General features: G+C 53.2%; 8 protein-coding genes across 8 annotated transcripts; 7 read left to right on the top strand and 1 right to left on the bottom strand.

Moving 5' to 3' along the window:
• Positions 1-759: 759 nt before the first annotated feature.
• NOG1 (Nucleolar GTP-binding protein 1) lies at positions 760-2,903 on the top strand (the record flags this gene model as incomplete). Its single annotated transcript, XM_049347172.1, has 3 exons — positions 760-842; positions 961-2,806; positions 2,862-2,903. 3 exons carry the CDS (start codon positions 760-762, stop codon positions 2,901-2,903), a joined length of 1,971 nt encoding a protein of 656 aa, XP_049195736.1.
• Positions 2,904-3,885: 982 nt separating this feature from the next.
• On the top strand, positions 3,886-6,277 carry J4E93_009277 (uncharacterized protein; the record flags this gene model as incomplete). The annotated part of the gene is made up of 4 exons (XM_049347171.1): positions 3,886-3,891; positions 3,964-4,570; positions 4,657-5,583; positions 5,625-6,277. 4 exons carry the CDS (start codon positions 3,886-3,888, stop codon positions 6,275-6,277), a joined length of 2,193 nt encoding a protein of 730 aa, XP_049195735.1.
• A 1,122-nt stretch (positions 6,278-7,399) lies between these two features.
• On the top strand, positions 7,400-8,681 carry J4E93_009276 (uncharacterized protein; the record flags this gene model as incomplete). Its single annotated transcript, XM_049347170.1, has 2 exons — positions 7,400-7,402; positions 7,452-8,681. The coding sequence occupies 2 exons, from the start codon at positions 7,400-7,402 to the stop codon at positions 8,679-8,681; spliced, it is 1,233 nt and encodes a 410-aa protein (XP_049195734.1).
• A 222-nt stretch (positions 8,682-8,903) lies between these two features.
• On the bottom strand, positions 8,904-9,956 carry CDC21 (thymidylate synthase; the record flags this gene model as incomplete). The annotated part of the gene is made up of 1 exon (XM_049347169.1): positions 8,904-9,956. The coding sequence occupies one exon, from the start codon at positions 9,954-9,956 to the stop codon at positions 8,904-8,906; it is 1,053 nt and encodes a 350-aa protein (XP_049195733.1).
• A 218-nt stretch (positions 9,957-10,174) lies between these two features.
• J4E93_009274 (uncharacterized protein) lies at positions 10,175-11,861 on the top strand (the record flags this gene model as incomplete). Its single annotated transcript, XM_049347168.1, has 4 exons — positions 10,175-10,353; positions 10,402-10,672; positions 10,717-11,199; positions 11,244-11,861. The coding sequence occupies 4 exons, from the start codon at positions 10,175-10,177 to the stop codon at positions 11,859-11,861; spliced, it is 1,551 nt and encodes a 516-aa protein (XP_049195732.1).
• A 566-nt stretch (positions 11,862-12,427) lies between these two features.
• On the top strand, positions 12,428-13,765 carry J4E93_009273 (uncharacterized protein; the record flags this gene model as incomplete). Its single annotated transcript, XM_049347167.1, has 2 exons — positions 12,428-13,570; positions 13,658-13,765. 2 exons carry the CDS (start codon positions 12,428-12,430, stop codon positions 13,763-13,765), a joined length of 1,251 nt encoding a protein of 416 aa, XP_049195731.1.
• A 496-nt stretch (positions 13,766-14,261) lies between these two features.
• Positions 14,262-15,518, top strand: J4E93_009272 (uncharacterized protein; the record flags this gene model as incomplete). Its single annotated transcript, XM_049347166.1, has 2 exons — positions 14,262-14,692; positions 15,155-15,518. The coding sequence occupies 2 exons, from the start codon at positions 14,262-14,264 to the stop codon at positions 15,516-15,518; spliced, it is 795 nt and encodes a 264-aa protein (XP_049195730.1).
• A 465-nt stretch (positions 15,519-15,983) lies between these two features.
• On the top strand, positions 15,984-18,257 carry J4E93_009271 (uncharacterized protein; the record flags this gene model as incomplete). The annotated part of the gene is made up of 1 exon (XM_049347165.1): positions 15,984-18,257. The coding sequence occupies one exon, from the start codon at positions 15,984-15,986 to the stop codon at positions 18,255-18,257; it is 2,274 nt and encodes a 757-aa protein (XP_049195729.1).
• Positions 18,258-20,268: the final 2,011 nt, after the last annotated feature.

Genomic DNA, 20,268 nt, shown 5'->3' with positions numbered 1-20,268 from the left:
ATTTACTGTGCTCTTTGTTGGGTGGACGTTGTGGACGGTGATGTAGTGGATGATGAGCAGGAGCAATGTTAGATATGCTGAAATTGAGAATCCCAAGATGACCTATCGCCCGGAGGTTAGTCGACTTGGTAGATGCTGAGACTTCATACTCACTCCGATGCCTGAAAGATCCGAATCCGGCAATAGAGGCGGCACGTTGGTGAGGTTTGTCAAATTAGTTGAAGCGAGCCACGCGCAGCTGGGCAATTGACAGCGGGTGACAACCTCTTTCACCGTAGTGTTCATCATAAGTTCATCTGAACATGGTCGAGATGGTAGAAGCAGAAAGAGAAGCTGGACGCCCGGACACGAGAGGCATCGCTCGCGCCATCAGCCGCTCCAGATGTTACTGCCCTGGGATCAGGCCGGCGGTCAATACTAGTCGCGCCGAGGTATACATGTATTCATAGTCGTCAGTTGTTCCAGATGCGGTACAGCTCTGCTGAATGCATAAGATCGCGGGGCTCTGCAAATCGAACTTGTTGCGCGGCCTTGAGGAACAGATTAGGAAATGAAGCCATGGTGTTGTCAGGCGCGTGCCAGGTGATGGATGGGTGCAACTGCCCGGACAAACGACGCTAGCATTGGATGCGGGACTAGCGCGGCGGCGAGGCGAACGATTTTCCCCACCGGTATCGATAGCGTCGTGAACTTTTTTGCCCTGAAGTCTCTCCAACGCGCAGACGGCTTTACACGACATCAACACCCGCAGTCGCCAAAATGAAGACCCAGTGGAAGGATATCCCCGCAGTGCCCACGAGCCAGGAGTTTCTGGACATCGTGCTTTCCAGGACCCAGAGGAGGTAGGTACCTTCCTCGACACAATTGCGCAAAGCGCCTTCCCTCTACCACCCGGCGCTTTGCGACTTCGGTTGCGCAATGCATATCGCATAAAGGATGACAAAGCTGACTGAATATCAGATTGCCGACACAGATTCGTGCTGGATTCAAGATCAGCAGAATTCGAGCCTTCTACACGCGAAAAGTCAAGTACACCTCCGAAACCTTTACCGAGCGCCTCTCCACCACCATCGAGGCTTTCCCGCGCCTCGCCGACATCCACCCGTTCCACCGCGATCTGCTCAACACCCTATACGATGCGGATCACTTCAGAATTGCGCTTGGTCAGCTTTCGACTGCAAAGTCGCTGATTGAGACGGTTGCGCGCGACTATGTCCGTCTTCTCAAGTACGGACAGTCTCTCTTCCAGTGCAAGCAGCTGAAGAGGGCCGCGCTGGGTCGTATGGCCACCATTTGCAAGAGGTTAAAGGACCCTCTCGTCTACCTTGAGCAGGTTAGGCAGCATTTGGGTCGTCTTCCGTCCATCGACCCCAACACCCGCACACTTGTCATTTCCGGCTTCCCCAACGTCGGCAAGTCTTCTTTCTTGAAGTCCATCTCCAGGGCCGATGTCGAGGTACAGCCCTACGCTTTCACCACCAAGAGTCTGTACGTCGGACATTTCGACTACAAGATGCTCCGGTTCCAGGCCGTTGACACTCCCGGTATCTTGGACCACGCGCTCGAAGACATGAACACCATCGAACATCAGTCGATCTGCGCTATTGCCCATCTCCGCGCCCACATTCTTTACTTCATGGATCTCAGCGAGCAGTGCGGTTACTCCGTTGCCTCGCAAATCGCTCTTTTCAACAACATCAAGCCTTTGTTCGCCAACAAGCTGATCTCCATCGTCATCAACAAGATCGATCTTATGCGCCCGAACCAGCTCGACCCCGAGACCCAGGAACAGCTACAGGGTATGCTCAAGTCCGGCGAAGTTGAGATGCTTGAGCTCTCTTGCAACACGACTGAGGGTGTCATGGCTGTGCGAAACTCGGTCTGCGACCGCTTGATCGCTGCCCGTAACGCTGAGAAGCTGAAGGCCGGTACCAACAGCGCCGGCGAGCCTTCTGGCCGTCTCGGTGAGCTGCTTCGCCGTATTCACGTTGCCCAGCCGTTGGGCGGCGTTACCCGCGAGACTTCCATCCCAGAGGCGGTGCTCAACAAGAAGAAGTACGACAAGGAAGACCCTGACAGGCCGCTCCTTGAGCGTGATCTGGAGGAGGCAGACGGTGGAGCTGGTGTGTACAACATCGATCTCCGCAAGAACTACATGCTCGAGAACGACGAGTGGAAACACGACCGCATTCCTGAAGTCTTCAAGGGCCAGAACGTCTACGACTTCATCGACCCTGACATCGAGGCCAAGCTTGCTGCGCTCGAAGCCGAGGAGGAGAAGCTGGAGGGTGAGGGCTTCTACGATTCCGACGACGACCTTGAAGACGCAGAGGAAGCGGACATCAGGTACAAGGCAGAGCTCATCCGTGAGAAGAGGCAACTCATCCGGAACGAGGCCAAGATGCGCAAGAGTCTCAAGAACAGGGCCGTCATTCCCAGGACCAAGAAGGCCATGCAAATGTCAAAGATGGAGACACATCTGGAGAGTCTCGGCTACGATCCCTCAGCGGCTGTCGAGCGTACGACTGCAAAGGCGGAGGCGCGAGGCCGCAGCTTGGCTCGTGGAAGATCAGAGGCTCCTGGTGGCGATGCTATGGAGGTCGATACGCCTGGTGCTGCTATGCTTGCGCGTGCTAAGAGCCGAGGCCGCAGCCAGAGCACCAACAGGAGGAATGATGGTGTTACGAATGAGGTTGCCGCTTCCAAGGCCGAGAGGCTGCAGAAGCTGTCGCAGCAGAAGATGAACAGGATGGCCAGACAGGGTGAGGCCGATAGGCACCAGACTGGTTCTTTGATCAAGCATTTGGTAAGTTTGCTTCTGAAACCTTTTGCTCTCGGCACAGTTGCTAACAGTTATCTAGACTGCAGGAAAGCGTGGTATCGGAAAGACCAGCCACAGATAAGCGTGGAGTCTTATGCGTTCTTGCATTGCGTGTTTGCAGGTGGGAAAAATCATGGCTGGCGTTTGGGATGCATCAGATACCAACTCGCTGTTGATAAAAGCAGCGTGGTAATGCAATACTTCTTTCCATCACTACCTTATCTCGAGCGAAGTGATCGCGCAATATTTTGTTGACGTTGGTGATGTCCAACAGACTTCTAGGCTTGACACATGTGAAGTTATTGCCCGACCTAACACCAACGATGTGCACATCCAAGGCATCGCACATAGACTACACAGCAAGATCACGGCACAAGCCTGCCGCACCTTTGTGGTAGTGGGATCCTGCAGGGCGAAAATAGCATGACCCTGCGCTCAGCCTTGTTACGCCCTGCCGAGGCTTTTTGCTTACCGATCCTTCAAAGCGTGGTTTGGAAGGCGCTCTGAAGTTGCGACAACCACCGACCCACGATCACATTTCCACGATGTTTTACGACCGCAAAATGACTCCAGGGAATGCCGCAGAGGTTTCACTGTACGGTGCCGATATCTACTAGCTGCTCGATGCAACTTCGCGCAAGGGCAACACGCAGGTGAAGATGAGCGTAAGCACAACGAAACCCTTCAGTCCCGTCCCGCGTGCGGGCGCGTAGAGTTCTCACTTTCCAACCTCCTCTTTTCCTCCCGAGGTCTCCCGTTCGATGGGGTTTTTGCGCTATCGGTATTAGTGCATGCCAAGTAATCCAAGCGTTTCGGTTGAGTTGTTCCGCATCCGCTGCAGCGACTGAATCCTTGTCCTTGCGCTACACCATTCCACTGCGAGATTGTGTTATGGCGTTGTACCGGAATACAAGTGGTCGCCTATTCACAGATGGCTTCTGTCGTCTTTTCCCACGGACGGTACAGTTTCCAAAAGCCAGAGCTTTCTGCTCAAAACCGACTCGTTCTCTGGCTTACTACTCAACGGACGAACCCGCTAAGCTATTTGAATACACATCAGGCCGATGGATGTTTGTCAAACCCTTCTACCAAAACCGTCGCTCATATTGACCATGGACTGAAGTTGGAATGATGCCTCGAAGCACTCTGAACGGAGACGCGTCTTCGATGTATCAGAGTTCAAGCGCTTCGCGGCCGCAGCTGTCAATCAGAACGTAGAAGACGTGACTTCCTTCGAAAAACTAGCTGAAGGGGGTTTCAATCGAACCTTTCTGATCACGATGCGTGACGGCTTCCAGTTTGTTGGACGCATCCCTTATCCGGTTACAGAGCCGAAGCACCTGGTCGTAGCCAGTGAAGTTGCGACGATGGATTTCCTCCGTCTACACGGCATACCTGTCCCCAAGGTCTACAGCTACTCAGCTACAGCGGAGAACGCTGCTGGCACCGAATATATCTTCATGGAGTATATCCGGGGCACGAACTTGGGTGACGTTTGGTTTGACCTGTCTGAAAAGGCTCGGATTGCCGTCGTCACTAAACTCGTGGAGCTGGAGTCTCAATTGTTTGCTCTTGAGTTTCAGGCAAGCGGTAGTCTGTATCACACCAAGGACTTGCCAGCTGGATTCGATAAATTCGAGGGTCCTATCGCCAAATCTGCCCGCGATGGCGACTTTTGCATTGGTCCTGACACAAGGCTCCGCATGTGGTATGGGAAACGGGGCGATCTTCAGATTTATCGCGGACCACGTACGTGCTAGCTCTTCCACTTACACAGCCAGATCCACGTTTTGTTGACCATCTGCTACAAGCCATCTCAACTAATTATTCCAAAGATAGAGATCCAACATCGGCACTTATTGCTGGGGCCAAGAAAGAAATCGCATGTCTGACGAAGTTCGGTCGACCGCTTCACCCCTTCCAACATCTACGGCGAGAAATCTACAACTATCAAAAGCAATCGCCCTTGGATCATCTTGCCAGCCTGGAGAGATACTTGCAAATTGCGCCTTATCTCATTCCGCATGACAGCGAAGCTCTTGCCCGACCGACACTACGGCATCCCGATCTCCAACCAAACAATGTAATTGTCTCGGATAAACTTGAAATCACTGGTCTAATCGACTGGCAACACTGTGCAATACTCCCGCTCTTTCTGCAGTGCGGTATCCCAAATAGCCTCCAGAATTACGGTGACGCCATCTCAGAATCGCTTGAAGTGCCCGAATTACCACCCAATTTCGACGACTCAAGCGAGAGGGAACAATTCGAGCAGGCCGTGCTCCTACGACGGCGTCAACTGCACTACTACTATATTGCAAAGACTGCACGACTAAACTCGGTTCATTACAACGCCCTAGCCCACGACTTCAGCATAATAAGACGAAAACTCTTTGATCACGCGAGTGAACCCTGGGAAGGCGATAACGTCACATTGAAAGCTGACCTCATCTATTTAATGGAGAACTGGTCGCGCATCACCGCCCCAGAATCAAGCGCAAGGGGTGATTCGAAGGTTCCTTGTCCGATATCTTTCACAGAAGACGAGGTGACCGAGTGCAAGCGTCTGCATACTGCGCAGACTGAGGCAGACGAGCAGCTCCAGACCTGTAGGGATGTTGTTGGCATCGGCCCGGAGGGATGGGTACCCTTAGAGCAGTACGAAGAGACTAGGCAACGTGAACGAAAGCTCAAGGCCGCCGCGCTTGACTTAGCTGAGTCGAACGAAGAAAGAGCGAGGCTCGAAGAGCATTGGATCTTTGGTGATTTTGATGAAGAGGAGTATTCGTGAACAATCACCAAGAAGGGCTGCTGAAGGCAGGAAAGTTCCTAGGCTCTGTCTCCGCTGCACCCGCGCTCCGTCCTCTTAACCTCTTCCCTGAGTCTATCCGACGAGCCAATGGAGGGCCGTTCGGCGATGCCAACGCCATCCTACTTCTGAAATCGCTCGCACTGCTCTTTCCTCACACTTTCCGTCTTGAAGACTACCTTACGGATGCCGCTCTCGATCTGCTTCCACTTCTAAATCAAGGCTGTATTCTTGTTGCAAACGCATTATACGGCAACTTCACCAGCGCACAGATGTTCAAGAAGGTTACTTGGTACGAGCATCCAGATGTTGTCGACTGGCAAAAGCGCTACAATGGCGCTGGTCCGCACGCTCTCGCTGCACCTATGCTTGTTGTTCAGGGCATCGCCGACGCTTTGGTGTACGCAGTCAACACCAGGAGTGACTTCAACCGCACTTGCAGCGCTTTCCCAGAGTCTCGTGTGTCGCTACTTTTGTACCCGGAGGTCGATCACTTGGGTGCCTCGATGGTCACAGTCCATGACTATCTTGCTTGGATTGAGGATCGCTTCGATAGCGTGAAGGTGCCGGAAGGCTGTCATACTCACACGTTAGAGACGATTACGAACGCGTTCAGAACTGCGGTATCCTACTACAGTGGAAGTTAGTTTAACAGTCGTCCGCAAAGTCTATGACCTTATTATCGTTGTATTACTTCGTTAGCGAGTAGAAACTCTACTACGTCTACAAATAGTCTATTACTACAAACCGTTGTTATGCAAAAACCGGGGATTTGAAGCTGTGCACATGTGACACCAAAAGGCTAGTCCTATAAAAGCGACGTTCCTTTGCTAGTACACAAAGAGCGTATTTATAAAGGTTTCAACACGTGGGCAGAAAACATACAACCCTGGGCAATTCCTAGAATCTCCCATGTTAGCACTGCGTGTGAGACATGACAACTTCGTACATCAACATTTGTGCGCAGTTGTTGTTCTCTGCAAGGCGCAGTGCGCCTTCTCTAGCTCGTCGACGAGGCCATCCGCCATTGGTGCGTTCGTAGGTTAAAGTGGATCATACATCACAGCCCCTGCAAACGCCCTGCACCTCTTGGCTCATCGTCACGCGCCTAACGATGCGTTGACCAAGCACAACATCGTCATTCTTGTCGACACCACTCATAATCCTGGCGAATCCCAACCTCCCAATGATTCGAGATGCACCCGCACGCTGCGCCCTCAAGCCATGTCGTAGGATTCAACGGAATCCCACCTCTAACATGAGGTGCATTGTCTTACAGGAAGACTTTCTGGCCCCCATCATGATGCCATGTATTGGAGGCCTTAGTTGTAATTTCAATAACCGCTCTACTTCGCCCCATGGCTTACTATTGGCAACGTGCCTGATCGGTACAGCTTGGTTTAACCTTGTATTAACCTTGTATCGTACACTCACGATCCCCGGATCCCACGTTGTCGCGTTTCCTACGGTTGTACAGGCACGGGTCTTCGACTATGGGATATATTAATATGCTGGACGTGAGGATGTGGAGTTCATTAGCTCTGATGCTAGCGACTACGACGTTTGCTTCACCTACAAGTATGTTTGCAGGTGTGGAGATGATGTGGCAGTAAACAAGACGCTTACTGATACAAGAGCAGGTCTAGCAGAATATGTATCTAATCGCGCCCTCGAAGCACGGCAATACAGTGCTGCGAGATGCGGCAGCCCATTTACGACACTGAACGGCGCCAACTACACCACATACTGTGATCAAAACATACGCAATAATGGTGAGCAGCAGATCACGCGATATCCTCCAAGAGGAACCAGAGTTAACAGACATCAGACGCGCCAACCGAAGCTATTCAACTAGACAGCTTCGCAGAATGCATAGAACACTGCTCACGGTTCTGGGGCCCCGGCGGAGGATGTTTCGGCGTCCTCTGGGTAGACCCCGACAACATCTGCTACATGAAGAACAGCAGCGCGACCGTCGATCTCCTCGAACCAAACCCCCACCGGTACACCGCCCTCATCGAGAGGAGCGAAATGAACGGCTTCGACGAAACATGTCCGCACGAGGATCTTTCCACCAACACCCTCCCCGGCGTCCACGGCATGCAATACACCACGCACTGCGGGCAGATGATCAAGGCAAACGTAGCTGACTTTGACGGGTATCCCCATCTCGAGGGCAACTACCAATGGTTCCACCACGCCGAGTCCCTCGATGAATGCATGCAGATATGCGTCGATTCGCAACCGCTCTGCACAGCCGTATTCTGGAACCCTACCATGGTAATCGGTTTCGCCAACTGCATTCTCAAGACGGGCGATGATTCTGGATACACAGATAGCCTGGACGTAGGCGCGGGAATCATCCTCTTTCACTCGGCAGTCATGACGCAAATTGATCAAATCGATACGAAATGTCCAGATCGGGAATCGTATACCGCGGCCGCGGGCACGGCGGATGCGAAGGGCTTTGAAGTGCACTGTGGGAGGTTGAATCCGGGGACTAATATTACGAGTTTGCATTCGCAGAATATTACGGCTTGTATGGATGCTTGCGCCGAGGAGAACGTGGGCTGTAAAGCTATTCTCTTCGACTCGACATTGAAAGGCGGGTTCAACAATTGCTACCTCCAGAACACTACGAGTGTGATTAGCGAGCAGCCAGGCGCGACTTACGCTGTCCTCCTCGACGTGGAGATCCCCTCTTCCTCCCCATCATCTGGAGCCACCCTAAACAGCAACGACTCCTCCCCCAGCAAAGCATGGATAGCAGGCCCGGTAATCGGCGGTCTGGTCGCCCTCGCACTAATCGGCTTTGCGGCCTTCTGGTGGCGCAAGAGAAAGGCGATGAAGCTTGCTAACGGAGAGAAGAGCCCGTATAATAGAGAGAGCATGTATGGTGCTGTGCCGCCGCAGTACGTTGATGCGCAGCACGTGGATGCCCAGTATGTGGATGCGCCGGATTCGGATACTGTGAGGAGTGAGTTGCCGGCTAGTACGAAGTATGCGCATAATCATGGGCCGAGGAGTGAGCCGCAGGAGATGCCTTCCTAGGGGGGATGGTGGTGGTGGGGATGAATGGGGGACTACGGCGACTGTGGGGATGGCTGAGGTGATTTTTTTTGCCACTGCATATAGTGTATTCACGTTGGAATTGTAGCGTTCGTAGCGTGTCTGCAGGTTACAAAGTGTATAAGAAGCGTGCAACCGTACAGTATCAATGCAAAGGCATGTGGTGGAGACATGCTCCTACATTCATCATACATTGTATACATCCTACACACTCATCTTCATCGCAATACTCGCATGCGGCTTGTATCCCAGTACCTCAAACTCCTCCGCCTTCCACCCATCTATGCTGCCCCCAACCTCCCTGTTTATCTTCAGTTCCGGGAAATCGCGCGGCTCCCTCTCCAATTGCACCTTCAGCGCCTCCACATGATCCAGATAAACATGCGCATCCCCCATTGTATGCGTAAAAGTGCCCGGCGTGAGATCGCATACGTGCGCCAGCATATGCGTCAGCAACGCATAACTCGCAATATTAAACGGAACTCCCAAGCCCATATCGCAAGACCGCTGGTACAACAAACTATGCAACACACCCCTCGGTCTCTCCTCCCCCTGCTTATGCCCCGGAAAACTAACATAAAACTGCGCAAACATATGACAAGGCGGCAGCGCCATCTTCTTGATATCCGCCGGATTCCACGCGCTCAGTATAATCCGTCTATCATACGGTTTATTCTTGAGCTTATCGATGATCTCAGCGAGTTGGTCGACGCCCTGACCTGTGTAGTCTTCCGCATGCCCCTTGTATTCAGCGCCGAAATGCCGCCATTGGAAACCGTAGACGGGGCCTAATTCGCCTTCTTCGTAGTGGGAGAGGCCGACGCTATCGAGGTAGGTGCGGCTGCCGTTTCCGTCCCAGATCTTGATTCCAGCTTCTGAGAGGGATTTGCTGTGCGTGCTGCCCGCGACGAACCAGAGGAGTTCGCCTATTACGGCGCGGAGGAAGACGCGTTTTGTGGTGAGGAGGGGGAGGATGGGGGTTGGTGGTTGCGTTGGGTCGCTGGATGGGCGCGAGAGGGCGAATTTCATTTGGGGTGGGAAGGGGACGGCGAGGGTGCCGGTGCCGGTTCGGTCGGGGCGGTGCTCGCCATTTTGGATTATGTCGCGGATCAGGGAGAGGTATTGGTGTTCTTCGTGGGTCGGGTTGCTGGATGGCATGGCGGTGGTGGGTAGTGGGGTGGGTTGGATGGATGCTTCTTTGGCGGTTTCTTTGGCAGGCTCGGGGGTTATCACGGGTTCGAGAGCAGTGGGAGGCATTTTGGTTGTCTTTTGGGGAGTTGGAGTCTGGTTTGGAGGGCGTGGTTCGGAGTCAAAGATTAAGTCGCGAGCGCGTTGGGAAGGCACGAAGGGTGCCGTGGACCGCGACTGCGCGAGTGGCTCGTGTGGCGCGCCGTATTCAATGTCGCTGATCTAACTGCTTTCGCATCTGCCACAAAACACCCACACCGCAAGAACACGAATGAGAAGTGGGGAGTATGGAAGAAGAACAAGCAGCTCACCATCTGCTGAATGTAGTGGAAGAACGAGGCCTTAAGGTAGATCTCGACAACATTCTTCTGGGGTTCGAGGATGCGGATACAAAGCACGAAGCTGCGGCGTGGGTCGACGAGTACCTCCACGAAGACACTTTACTGAGCAAAGAAGAGCTAGAGCTGTGGGTACACAGTTTAGTTGTTTTGATCTAAGCTAATTGAAGTTCTAGGTACCAGACTTTGAAGAAGAAGGGTCTCTTACACCAGTACGAAAGCGACGGTGAACCCATCCGACCTATCTTGGACCACGAAATTGCTGCGGCTATTGAATCGCTGAAGAGTTCTACTACTGCGATTGAAGAGCAATGCCGAGTTTTGGAGACTCAGAAAGATGCATTGATGAAGCTTAAAGCTCTCGATAAGCCCAACTTGGACGTCGAGCATGCAAGGAACGAGCGAAGAAGGAAGGAGGTTCAGGAAAAGACTCGACTAGACGTCTCTGTAAGTCCCAAATGTCATTAATGGTTCTTCGCTAACTTTAGTAGGTTGACGATATCGTTGCATCGGTCACAGAACAGATGACCGACGCCCAACGAGAGATTGATTCTGAAAGGTCAACACTCAAAGGTTACCTGTCAGAGCGCTTTGCATCCGACGATCAAATTCTCAGCCGACTTCCTAAGCTGGTATCGCAGATTGTCACCGAGCCTGAAGTCAGCGAGGACGAGAAGTCGATGGAGCAGTGGTGCAAGGCTATTATCTCTTTCCGCGCGGCGGAGATCAAAGCTCGCGTCGACACTGTGTTCCTCACCAATGCATCGGGCAATTCCCCGAACGGCGTTGCAGAAACAGAGGAAGACCTCAAAGAGAGAAAGATTGCTCTGCAGGCTGAGCTGGAGGAGCTTCACTCGGAGATCGCGTCTGTTGCTGAAATGGTCGTCGAGCACGAGATACGTAAGCCAATGACTGAGATGAAGGAGCGCAAGGATAGGGACAGAACACAGGCACGAACGGCTTGGCTGAATTATGTGAGTACATCTCAAGTGTCATTGAATTATTGCTAACAGATCAGGTGCTGTCAACCCTTGAGTATATGGGCAAGCGTCTCAACATAGTCAATACTGGCACAAAGGACACTGACGAGTTCCAACAAGCACTCGCGCATGTTCAAGCAGCAGCAGCGAAGCGTATACCGGAGACACACCCACCGGTTGGAACGCCCGTCTTGAAGCGCATGAGGTCTGACACGTCGGCTTTTACCCCCATGGTGAAGCTCAAGCCCACGGCGACGCTCGACCTTCCGGTCACACTGCAAGACGCGCTTCGGTATGCGGGCATATCATTTAGTCACGACAACATTGAAAGCCTGCAGGATACTCTGCAACAAGCTCAGCTTGAGCGGAGCAAGAAGTTGCAGAGCCACTACGAGTCCACCGCGACGTCGGCTCATGATGTAATTGCCGAACGAACAAGCAAAGCAGATACCGACCTGAGGACGATCTTGAGTGCGCTATATAAGCACGCACCATTCCACCAGGCTAGCTTGACGAATCCGGAACTGGACGAGCAGTTGAAGGCGATGGAGCTGGAGCTGGAGAACAAGGACCGCGAGCTGCTGGATGCAGAGGGCAGTGAATTGAGTTTGAGCGACCCCAAAGTTCGCGCGTTCATTGCGAAATACGGTAAATAAAGCAAGGTTTTGAGTGTCAAGTTTCAGGCTGGTCGGTGCGTTGTCGAGTGGAGCTGACATGGCGAGCTGGGATAATCCAGGCGCGTACCAGGACGGAGTAAACAAGACGTGGAGATGTTGTTTACCGCAGACAGATGGCAGTTTTTGGGTGAGGCCAGCGTGTGTCCTCACCGCTCTGGATCTCCGCAATGAACACGATCAGCTCGTCGGTTGCAAGCGATGGAAGCCACATGTTCGTGGGTGGAGCTCTGGGGGAGTTCAGACCTCGGGTTGGTCGCGAGGAGTGACGAGCTGCAGGCTAGAGCGCCTCCATGTGGCTAGCACCCAGCCCCCGAATAACACTAAACAGCTACGGCCCCTGTCAATGCTGCCCTGAGTAGCTGAGCGACAACAACTCTGCTCTCTTCACACCTCACCAAAGCGCCTATCCCCACTTTCCACGCCGGTTGAACCTGCGCGGGATGCTCGCGCCAGGTACAGGCAGAGACGCAGGCACCCTTTCACTCAATTGAACATCACCCTCACCAAGCCGGTAGCTCCCAGCAGCTGCCACCTCACCGCCCGTCATGGTTAAAGGAGAGATCCTCACGCTCGGTGCTGCCGCCGGTGCCCTTGGGGGTGCCTACAAGCTCGCCGAGTTCCTCACCAAGGCCAAGCGCGTCCGCGACGTTGGCCCATCCAACGCCGTCTACGTGCGCATCATTGGCCGCGTCCGATCCGACCTCGATGAAGTGCGACGCCTGCTGTCCATCCGCGAGATCCACGACATCCTCGAGGCCAACCCGGAAAAGTCAAAGTGGGTCTACGGATGCATGCGCGACGTGCGCGGCGCCCTTGAGAACATCACGCCGCACACGGAGCGCGTCGCCGGCGATGTCGAGGACGGCCGCCGCATCGGCATGCGGCACCGCGTCTACTGGCTGCTCAGCGAGAAGGAGAAGCTCGAGAACCGGGAGAAGGAGCTCGCCATCGCGCATTCTAGTCTCAGCGAGGTCATCGGCTACCTGACTGCTCTGGAACCAGTCGAGGAGCCCAAGAAGCCCAAGGCGACCACCAAGGAGACGCACATCGACATCGACATCCATCAGGAACCTCCCCAGCCCCAGCCTCAGGCCCAGCCCACCCACACGACGCACATCGAGAGGGATGTCTGGGTCGAGCGTGATGGCGCGCCGCCGCGACACGTAGAGGAGCACCGCGATGTCTGGGTTGAGCGCGACCGTCAGCCCCCAGCTCACTACGAAGAGCGTCGCGACGTGTACATCGACGAACACCAGCGCGGACCCCAGCACTTCGACGACCGCGGCCCTGCTCCCCGTCACGACGTCCACTTCGAGCAACAAGGTCGTGACGGCCGCTACGAGACCCACTACGACGAGCGCTACCAGCAGGAAGACCACTACCGCTCTCAGTACCCCATCGAGACTCAAGGCACCTACAACCCGCGCTTCCCCGAGCCCCTTGGCCGCCGCCCTGAATCGTACGAGGACCGTCTCCCCGAGCGCGACTCCTGGATGCAGAGCAACGCGCGCGCCCAACGCCCAGGTCAGTACGGCCCTCGAGCCCCTGCGTACGCCGAATACGGTGCCCCGCAACCCATTGGTGCAGCGCACTATTCGCGTAGGTTCCAAGGAGACGCGGGCTTTGGCGACGAAGAAATACTAAATCCACAACCAGTGCCGTTGGACAGGAACTACGCCGACCGCGAGGTGAGTGGTTACAACACTGCTGGCTACCCGCCCCGCCCCTACGGTAGCAAGCTCTAGCTGTTAGCACAAGGCTAACTTGCTGGGCAGATGTGGATTGAACAAAAGGAGGACTACCGCTTCGATCAGTATGGAAACAGGCTGCCGGATAGGCTCTTCCAGCCGGCTGTCCCTAGGCCCTATCGCAGCCGCATGTAAACAACTTGCAATACCTCTTTTGATTACGATCTTAATCTCCTTGTTACCCTGTCATGAGCCCTTTTTGTCCTTTTGCTTTACGCAAGCATGTACACCCCCCTGCGAAGCCCCGAGCCCGATCAATGTTTCTATGTAGCTGCCAATTCAAGTTGATACCTTTCCGACCGGTCGCTATTTCCTCGTTCGCCTTACTTGGTTTATCGGCAGCGCAGTCGTCGTCGCTCCTTCCTGAAGATGCCATCCGCCCATTTTGCCCAAGGACATTTGAAGATGGTATCATGGCTCCCCCTCGCTTCCGGCGTTGCACCCACGGTACTCACTGTACCGCTACCAGAAGACAACACCACAGACCCTGAGAGATTGAGGGATGGATAAATCCTGTCCTGCTCACCTTTCTTTCTCGTCCTTTCGACTTTCAGATAACTATTCCAGTCACCCACTACTAACAGAAAAAACGACACCAGACTACAAACCTCTCACCACTAGCAACGCCATCATGGCGCGCCCCCGCATGAACCCCCTCAAGGAAGCCCGCTCCTGCCTCACCCTCTTCACCCACTCTCGATCAACCCGCTGGCCCTCTCGCACTGGCCTCGCAACCGACATCCTCCTCTTCCTCTCCATCCTCTTCGCCGTCGCGCAACTCGGCTTGTGCGTCGCCATGGCCCACCGTCTACTCGCCTCTCCCCAAAGCGAAGTCGAATGCTGGAATGTGGATGACAGTAGCAACTTTGACTTCACCAGGTATGGGCTATACAGTGATACGGATGGATATGTGTTGAATAGGGTCGTGAAGACGTTGCCGGTGCTGTATGCGAATGTGGATCGCGTGAAGTTCTGGAATGGGATGGATGTTGGGTGGAATAATACGGACCCGGGGCTGATGGGGCCCGAGTATCTGAGTGGGAAGGCAAGGGGAGGGGTCTTGTAAGTTTTGTCTTTCTGTCGTACCATCCCATCCATGAAGATATACTAACCAACACCCTCGCAGCACGATCATAGCAATCCTGATCTTCAACCCGCTTCTCCTAGTCGTCGATCTCCTCCTTCTCCTTCGGAGCCACTACCGCTCCGCACGCGTCTCAAACCGTGCTGGCATGCTTTGGTCTACCTGCCTCGCCGTCTACTTCGTGCTCGTCGCTTTGGGTACGGTTTGGATGAATACTTTCCCCAGTAGCAAGATCGATTATAGTTTGAGGCACACTGTGGCTTTTACTAGGGATTCGTGTTGGCAGTACGATAAGACGATGTATACGTTGGATAGGTGGAGTGGATGGGCGAAGGGGATTGAACGGGGTTGTGAGGTTTTGGGCTTGTTGGGAGCGGTTTGGTAAGTTTTACGGCAACACATGGATGGTGGTGTTGGAGAAATAAGCTAATCAATAACAGCATGGCTATCTACTTCGGCTTCGCCCTTGCTGCTGCATACATCAACCGCAAGACGGATGCGCAACAGTCGATGCGACTAGACGATCTCAGTGGCTCTTCCTCCCTAACTCCCGCCCAACAAAACCTTCGCGACTTCCCTTCTTCGAGTCTCGGTGCTCATGCTACGCCCGTTCCGCTGAACAATTTCGGTCTCACATTCATCGATGGTACTCCAGGCCAGCAGCCGAAGACCGCGACATCACGAGCGTCGCCCGAGGACCTAGAAGCGCATGCAAATCCGTTTACGGATCCGGCAAACCTGATTAGGGAAGGGGCAGAGGACCGACAGGTTGTGCCGCCAGAGCCGGCAAGACAATGGAGGTAGACGGGTGTGACAAAGGTGCCAGGAAGTGTACCGGCAGTATGGATCGGTATTAACCACTTTTCCGGTATCCGTCCATCTCCGTCGATGCCTCGGTATTTTGTAGCTGACACTTTCATGACAGATTAAAAATCTCGCTCGCTACTTAATTGACGATTCAAAATATTTACTTCCACTTACGATCGACTATGCTCATGTTTTCGCTAACCACTAAGTCAGCTAATCACATTGCCATCCCAAAACGGACGTGAAAGAGACTTGGACAATGATGGTGTCGTCTGATACTCGACAAAGGGCGTTGCTATCTACCTTGGTGTCTTTGTTCGTTGTATCCCGTCGTCTTTTCAGTGTCTTCGGCTTTGTTCAAAGAACTCGAGGAGGATGCTACATATCAAGCTTGTACGTCCGCGGCATCTATGACACTCGTTAATTCTATCAAAAGGACACCACGAATAGATTTGTTGCAAAATGGCAGGCACTCCAGAAGATACCGCCAACGGCTCGACAGAAGTTGATGATATCCAAGGCACACCAGCGGTTGACGCTACTAGCAATGACGAAGGCACACAAACAGACACACCAAAGACTGACGACCAACTTATCGAGGATTGGCTAGGCACTAGTCTAGTCGAACTCAAGAATGAGCATGGCTACACTCGCGAGATCGGAGTCCGGGAATACTTGGACATCACAACTACAAGAGGCGATAACCCTGCTTGCTGGCTCGAGGCTGGTAGTCTCGATGTTGCCTTCGCTCTATTGACTGCGCAAAAAAAGGGGGGAAACGTTTGCGCACTCCCAATTTACCAGGGTTGGGATTTGTTTAATTTCGGTAACGGAAATTGCACCATGGAGGACTTACTCAAAGATGTTACCATTGAGCCGACATTAAAAGATTCAAAGCGTTATATTGTAGTGCCTGTCAATGACGGGCCATTAACAACTAAGGAACAACGCGCATGGTATAAGGAGAAAGCGAGAAAAGCAGAGGAAGCTAAAAAGGCTAAGGCAGCTCGAGAAGCAGGTACTCAAGGAGTCGAAGAAGGCGAGGTGATGGAAGAGGAAGAGGAGCTTTCCGAAGGGCCTCCAGTTATCGGTTATCACTGGGGTCTCTTAGTAGTCGACAAACAATCAAAGACAGCACGCTGGATTGATGGCAACATCAGACTCGTGCGCAGGAACGGAAAGACAGAGCGTCTTCCTGCTGACATGTCTAGAGCGGCAACAGTTGCCGGCAAAATTCTCTGTGCCATCGAGCAGGTTCTCGGGCCTGAGCGAGGAATGTACAATGCAAAAACCGCCAAATATGTTCCGCACCAGTTCGATGACAACAGCTTTCAGGCCGATGGTGGAGCGTGCGGCCCGTACGTCGTTGCCTTTCTCGAATACCTGTACAAAGACTCGTCGCCCTACTTACGCCATCTGGGTGCTGCTTTTCGGAGGCGGAATAAGAAACAACATTGTAACGACTTGGCCTTTGATTCTCTGTACACAAGAGTGGAGATGCAGAAGATCATACAGAATAAGAGTGAGGAAGATGCCAAAGCTGGTGAGCTTTCGTTGAAGATGACACCGGATGTCTTTCGCATTCTGAACCCCAAGGTCGTTGCGCCTTGGGTGGCAACCGCTTGGCGGGATCGAATAGGCAAGCCAGATACACCGAGGTTGTTCGATAAGTACGTATTCCGTAAACATGCGGCTAGAGGTAACAGGCATAGCGGCGGCGGCGGCGGTGGTGGTGATGGTGGTAGTGGTGGCGGTGGTGGCAGAGGATCCCGTCCCGGTGGTGGTAACAGGGGAAGACGCCCAACTCCTCCCCCCGAAAAGAATGTTTGGGATACGGACGACGAAGATGAGGACGACACTTACATCGACGATTTGAACGATCCGCAAAACACCCAAGCATCCAAAAACATCCTTCGCGGATTTATTCGAGAGCGACCTGGCCATTATAGAGGTTGCACAACAAAGGAAGAGGCCTATAGGCTGGCATGGAGGACAATGAAGGATGAGGACAAGAAGGCAGCGGAAGAGGCAGCGGCTAAACTCGCTGCAGCTGGCAATCCTCGAGCAGGCGGTGACCCTCCACCAGACGATGATCCTCCACCAGCCACTAACAATCCACCGCATCGCGCTTTCCTCCCTCTACTCAACTGCCCCGACACAATCACCGATATCCCCGCAGACTTCGCCGACGAGCAAGCAGTACCCTCCGAGCAAATCAAGCTATGGCGAGAAAGCAATCTCGAACGTATCGAACGATGCCAACTTGGCAACAAAGCCACAGAAGACGGTATCTCGATGAGAGCAATACTACAGGCTCTTTCCGGCGCCTCATTCAGCGACGAGTCTAACGATCGCTTAACCAGTACATGGCTCAAGGACCCCGACCTCTTCACCGACGACGATCGCAAGACCTTGACTGAAATCCCGAATATCATCGGAGAGAGAATGAAGGAGAGGTATGAGGTCTTTGATGAGAGACAGCCAGCCGCTGCCAAGCGATCTCGCGGTGGCGAAGACAACATGGGTGGCCACAAGAAGGCGAGGATGGCGGAAGACGACATCATGGATCTAAGTGACTCGGTCGACGAAGACGACTTGAACTTTGATTCCGACGAAGAGCCCGAACAAAACAGTCCTGCTGCGGCATCCGGTAAGTCCACCACTCCAGGTGCTAAGCAAACCAAGCGTCCACCCCCAGATTTTCTCAAAATGCCAGACTCTGATATCATTCTCTAGGCTAGGAAACTTCCGTCCGACGTGAAAGACTCACTGCTTGACGATATTGGGGAGCAGTTGATGTGGCCAAATCGGGCGCGTTTCTATCTCGAGCGCATATACAAGAAGACGTTTCAGACATGGGCTGCTGAGGACCCCTTGACTGCTGAGAGCTTGAAAGGAATCAATCAATGGAGGAGATTGGGTACTTTTGCAGGCGTGTACACGAATAAGACACCAGCAGGTCTGAGGAAGTTCTTGGTAGATGTACTTTTGGCGAATGAGAGGAAGGAAGGCGATGGGAAGGAGAAGACGGTGGTGAAGATCGATTTGCCGGATTATAGTAATGACAAGGATAAGTGGCCGAAAGAATGGAAGTAGGAGATACGGGTATGATTCCAGACAGAGATAGAGCGACCGGTTCGGTTCTTGTTTTGGAAAGTAAAAGGAGGTTTGTGAAGTAGCTCATGCGTTGATGTTTCCAGGCAAGGCTCAATGGATGCTGAACGTCTTTGATCTATCTCGTATCTCCTCCTTGCTCATACCAGAGAATATCTCCCCTTCCATGTGTCCATGTACGTAGCAGGCTCCGACAAGCTTCACGCGAGTGATGCGGAAGTTAGGGCTTTCGATCTTTTTGAGTATGACCGGCACCGACAACCCGTACAGGATGCAAACCGATGCATAATCTTGAGATGATATGTTTTCTGGCCCAAACCCTACAATGACGTCCATCTCAGCTCCTGTGGGGCTGGAACCAGTATCGCTGTTCTCACAACGAAATGATCGCCGGTTTGCAGTCGCTTCTTGTACTCGTCTGAGATAGTTTACCAAAGTAGCTGGTTGCGATAAATCAGCGGTTAAGGCTGTGATATCGAGGTTACCGGAATGATCAAGCTTTGTGAGTGCTAATGCACATGCGCGCCGATACCAAGTAGGAGCAGCTTTAGATTCTGGGTCGCGATTTGCGACGAGGGTTCTCCAAAGTTGGTCATCGACGCCTTTCTCCAAGGTCCCCTGCCATCCAAGCGTTCGGAGCCAATCATCTTTGAGTAATCCTTCACTAGCGGCTGACGCGGAGACGGTTGTGATTCTGCCCAGTATCATACCTCTAACACGCAAAACATGTCTCTTATCTCGTAGCACTGGGCGCCGCTTCATCATGACGACCCCTTCGTCACCCGAAATGCTTGAGAACGATGGCGTACGAAGTGTCAAATCGCCTGTTCCTGTGACTGTCTCGCTTTGAACTGCTAAGCCACGGGATGCGTCATACACTCGGCCGCCAACCGGACCTAGAAGGCCTTCCGGCGGAATGCGTCGCGGATCAGAACCGTCTTGATCGAATAATGCTACACCAATCCAAGAAGGCAGAGTTCGGCCTTCGTAGTTCACATCACGCGCTGCAGATGGCCAGTTTGCCCAAGGCCGACAAAGGATATCCAAGCACCCAGATTCTGCTATACTATAGCGGACGAAAATCTCAAAGATCTCTGCTGGATGCTTCGAGTAATCAGACGAGAAGATCTGCCGAGCGGGCGATTTGAGCCGCGTGATAGCAGACCGATAGCTATCGTTCGCAAGATACAACAAAGCGTAGACTACGTCTCTGATGTCCGATACTGCGAAGGCCGAGGCCGCGAGAACCAGTGATTCCAGATTCCTCAACCTTGAGATGATCAATGAATTTGACGACTTTCGGAATATGTTGCGCGAGAACGTCATCAACGCTACAGCTTGCGAACATTCGATACCGGCCAAAGCGACGGGATCGAGTGTGAATAGCGATGATTGGCGATACAGCGCTCGCATCCGATTGATGTTATCAGAGTAAAGCTCCACGGCATCCGCAAAATCCAGCCAGCTCAAGATCTGATCCGCTGTGCGTACGCATAGTTTCCTTGCACAAGCGACTTCCTGGATGACCCATCGGCGCTTGAACCACGGCCGCTGCAAAAGCCTGCCAAAAGCGACCCAAGAGCAAAGAATTTCTTCACTAGGAGTCTCTCCTCGCAGGGCAACATCGAGCGTC

The sequence above is a fragment of the Alternaria ventricosa genome (genome assembly GCF_023758065.1).
Source record: "Alternaria ventricosa strain BMP 2768 chromosome Unknown scaffold_20, whole genome shotgun sequence".
Lineage (NCBI taxonomy): Eukaryota > Fungi > Ascomycota > Dothideomycetes > Pleosporales > Pleosporaceae > Alternaria > Alternaria ventricosa.
Note: the sequence above shows the minus strand (reverse complement) of the source record. Positions and strands in the feature narration are given on the sequence as shown.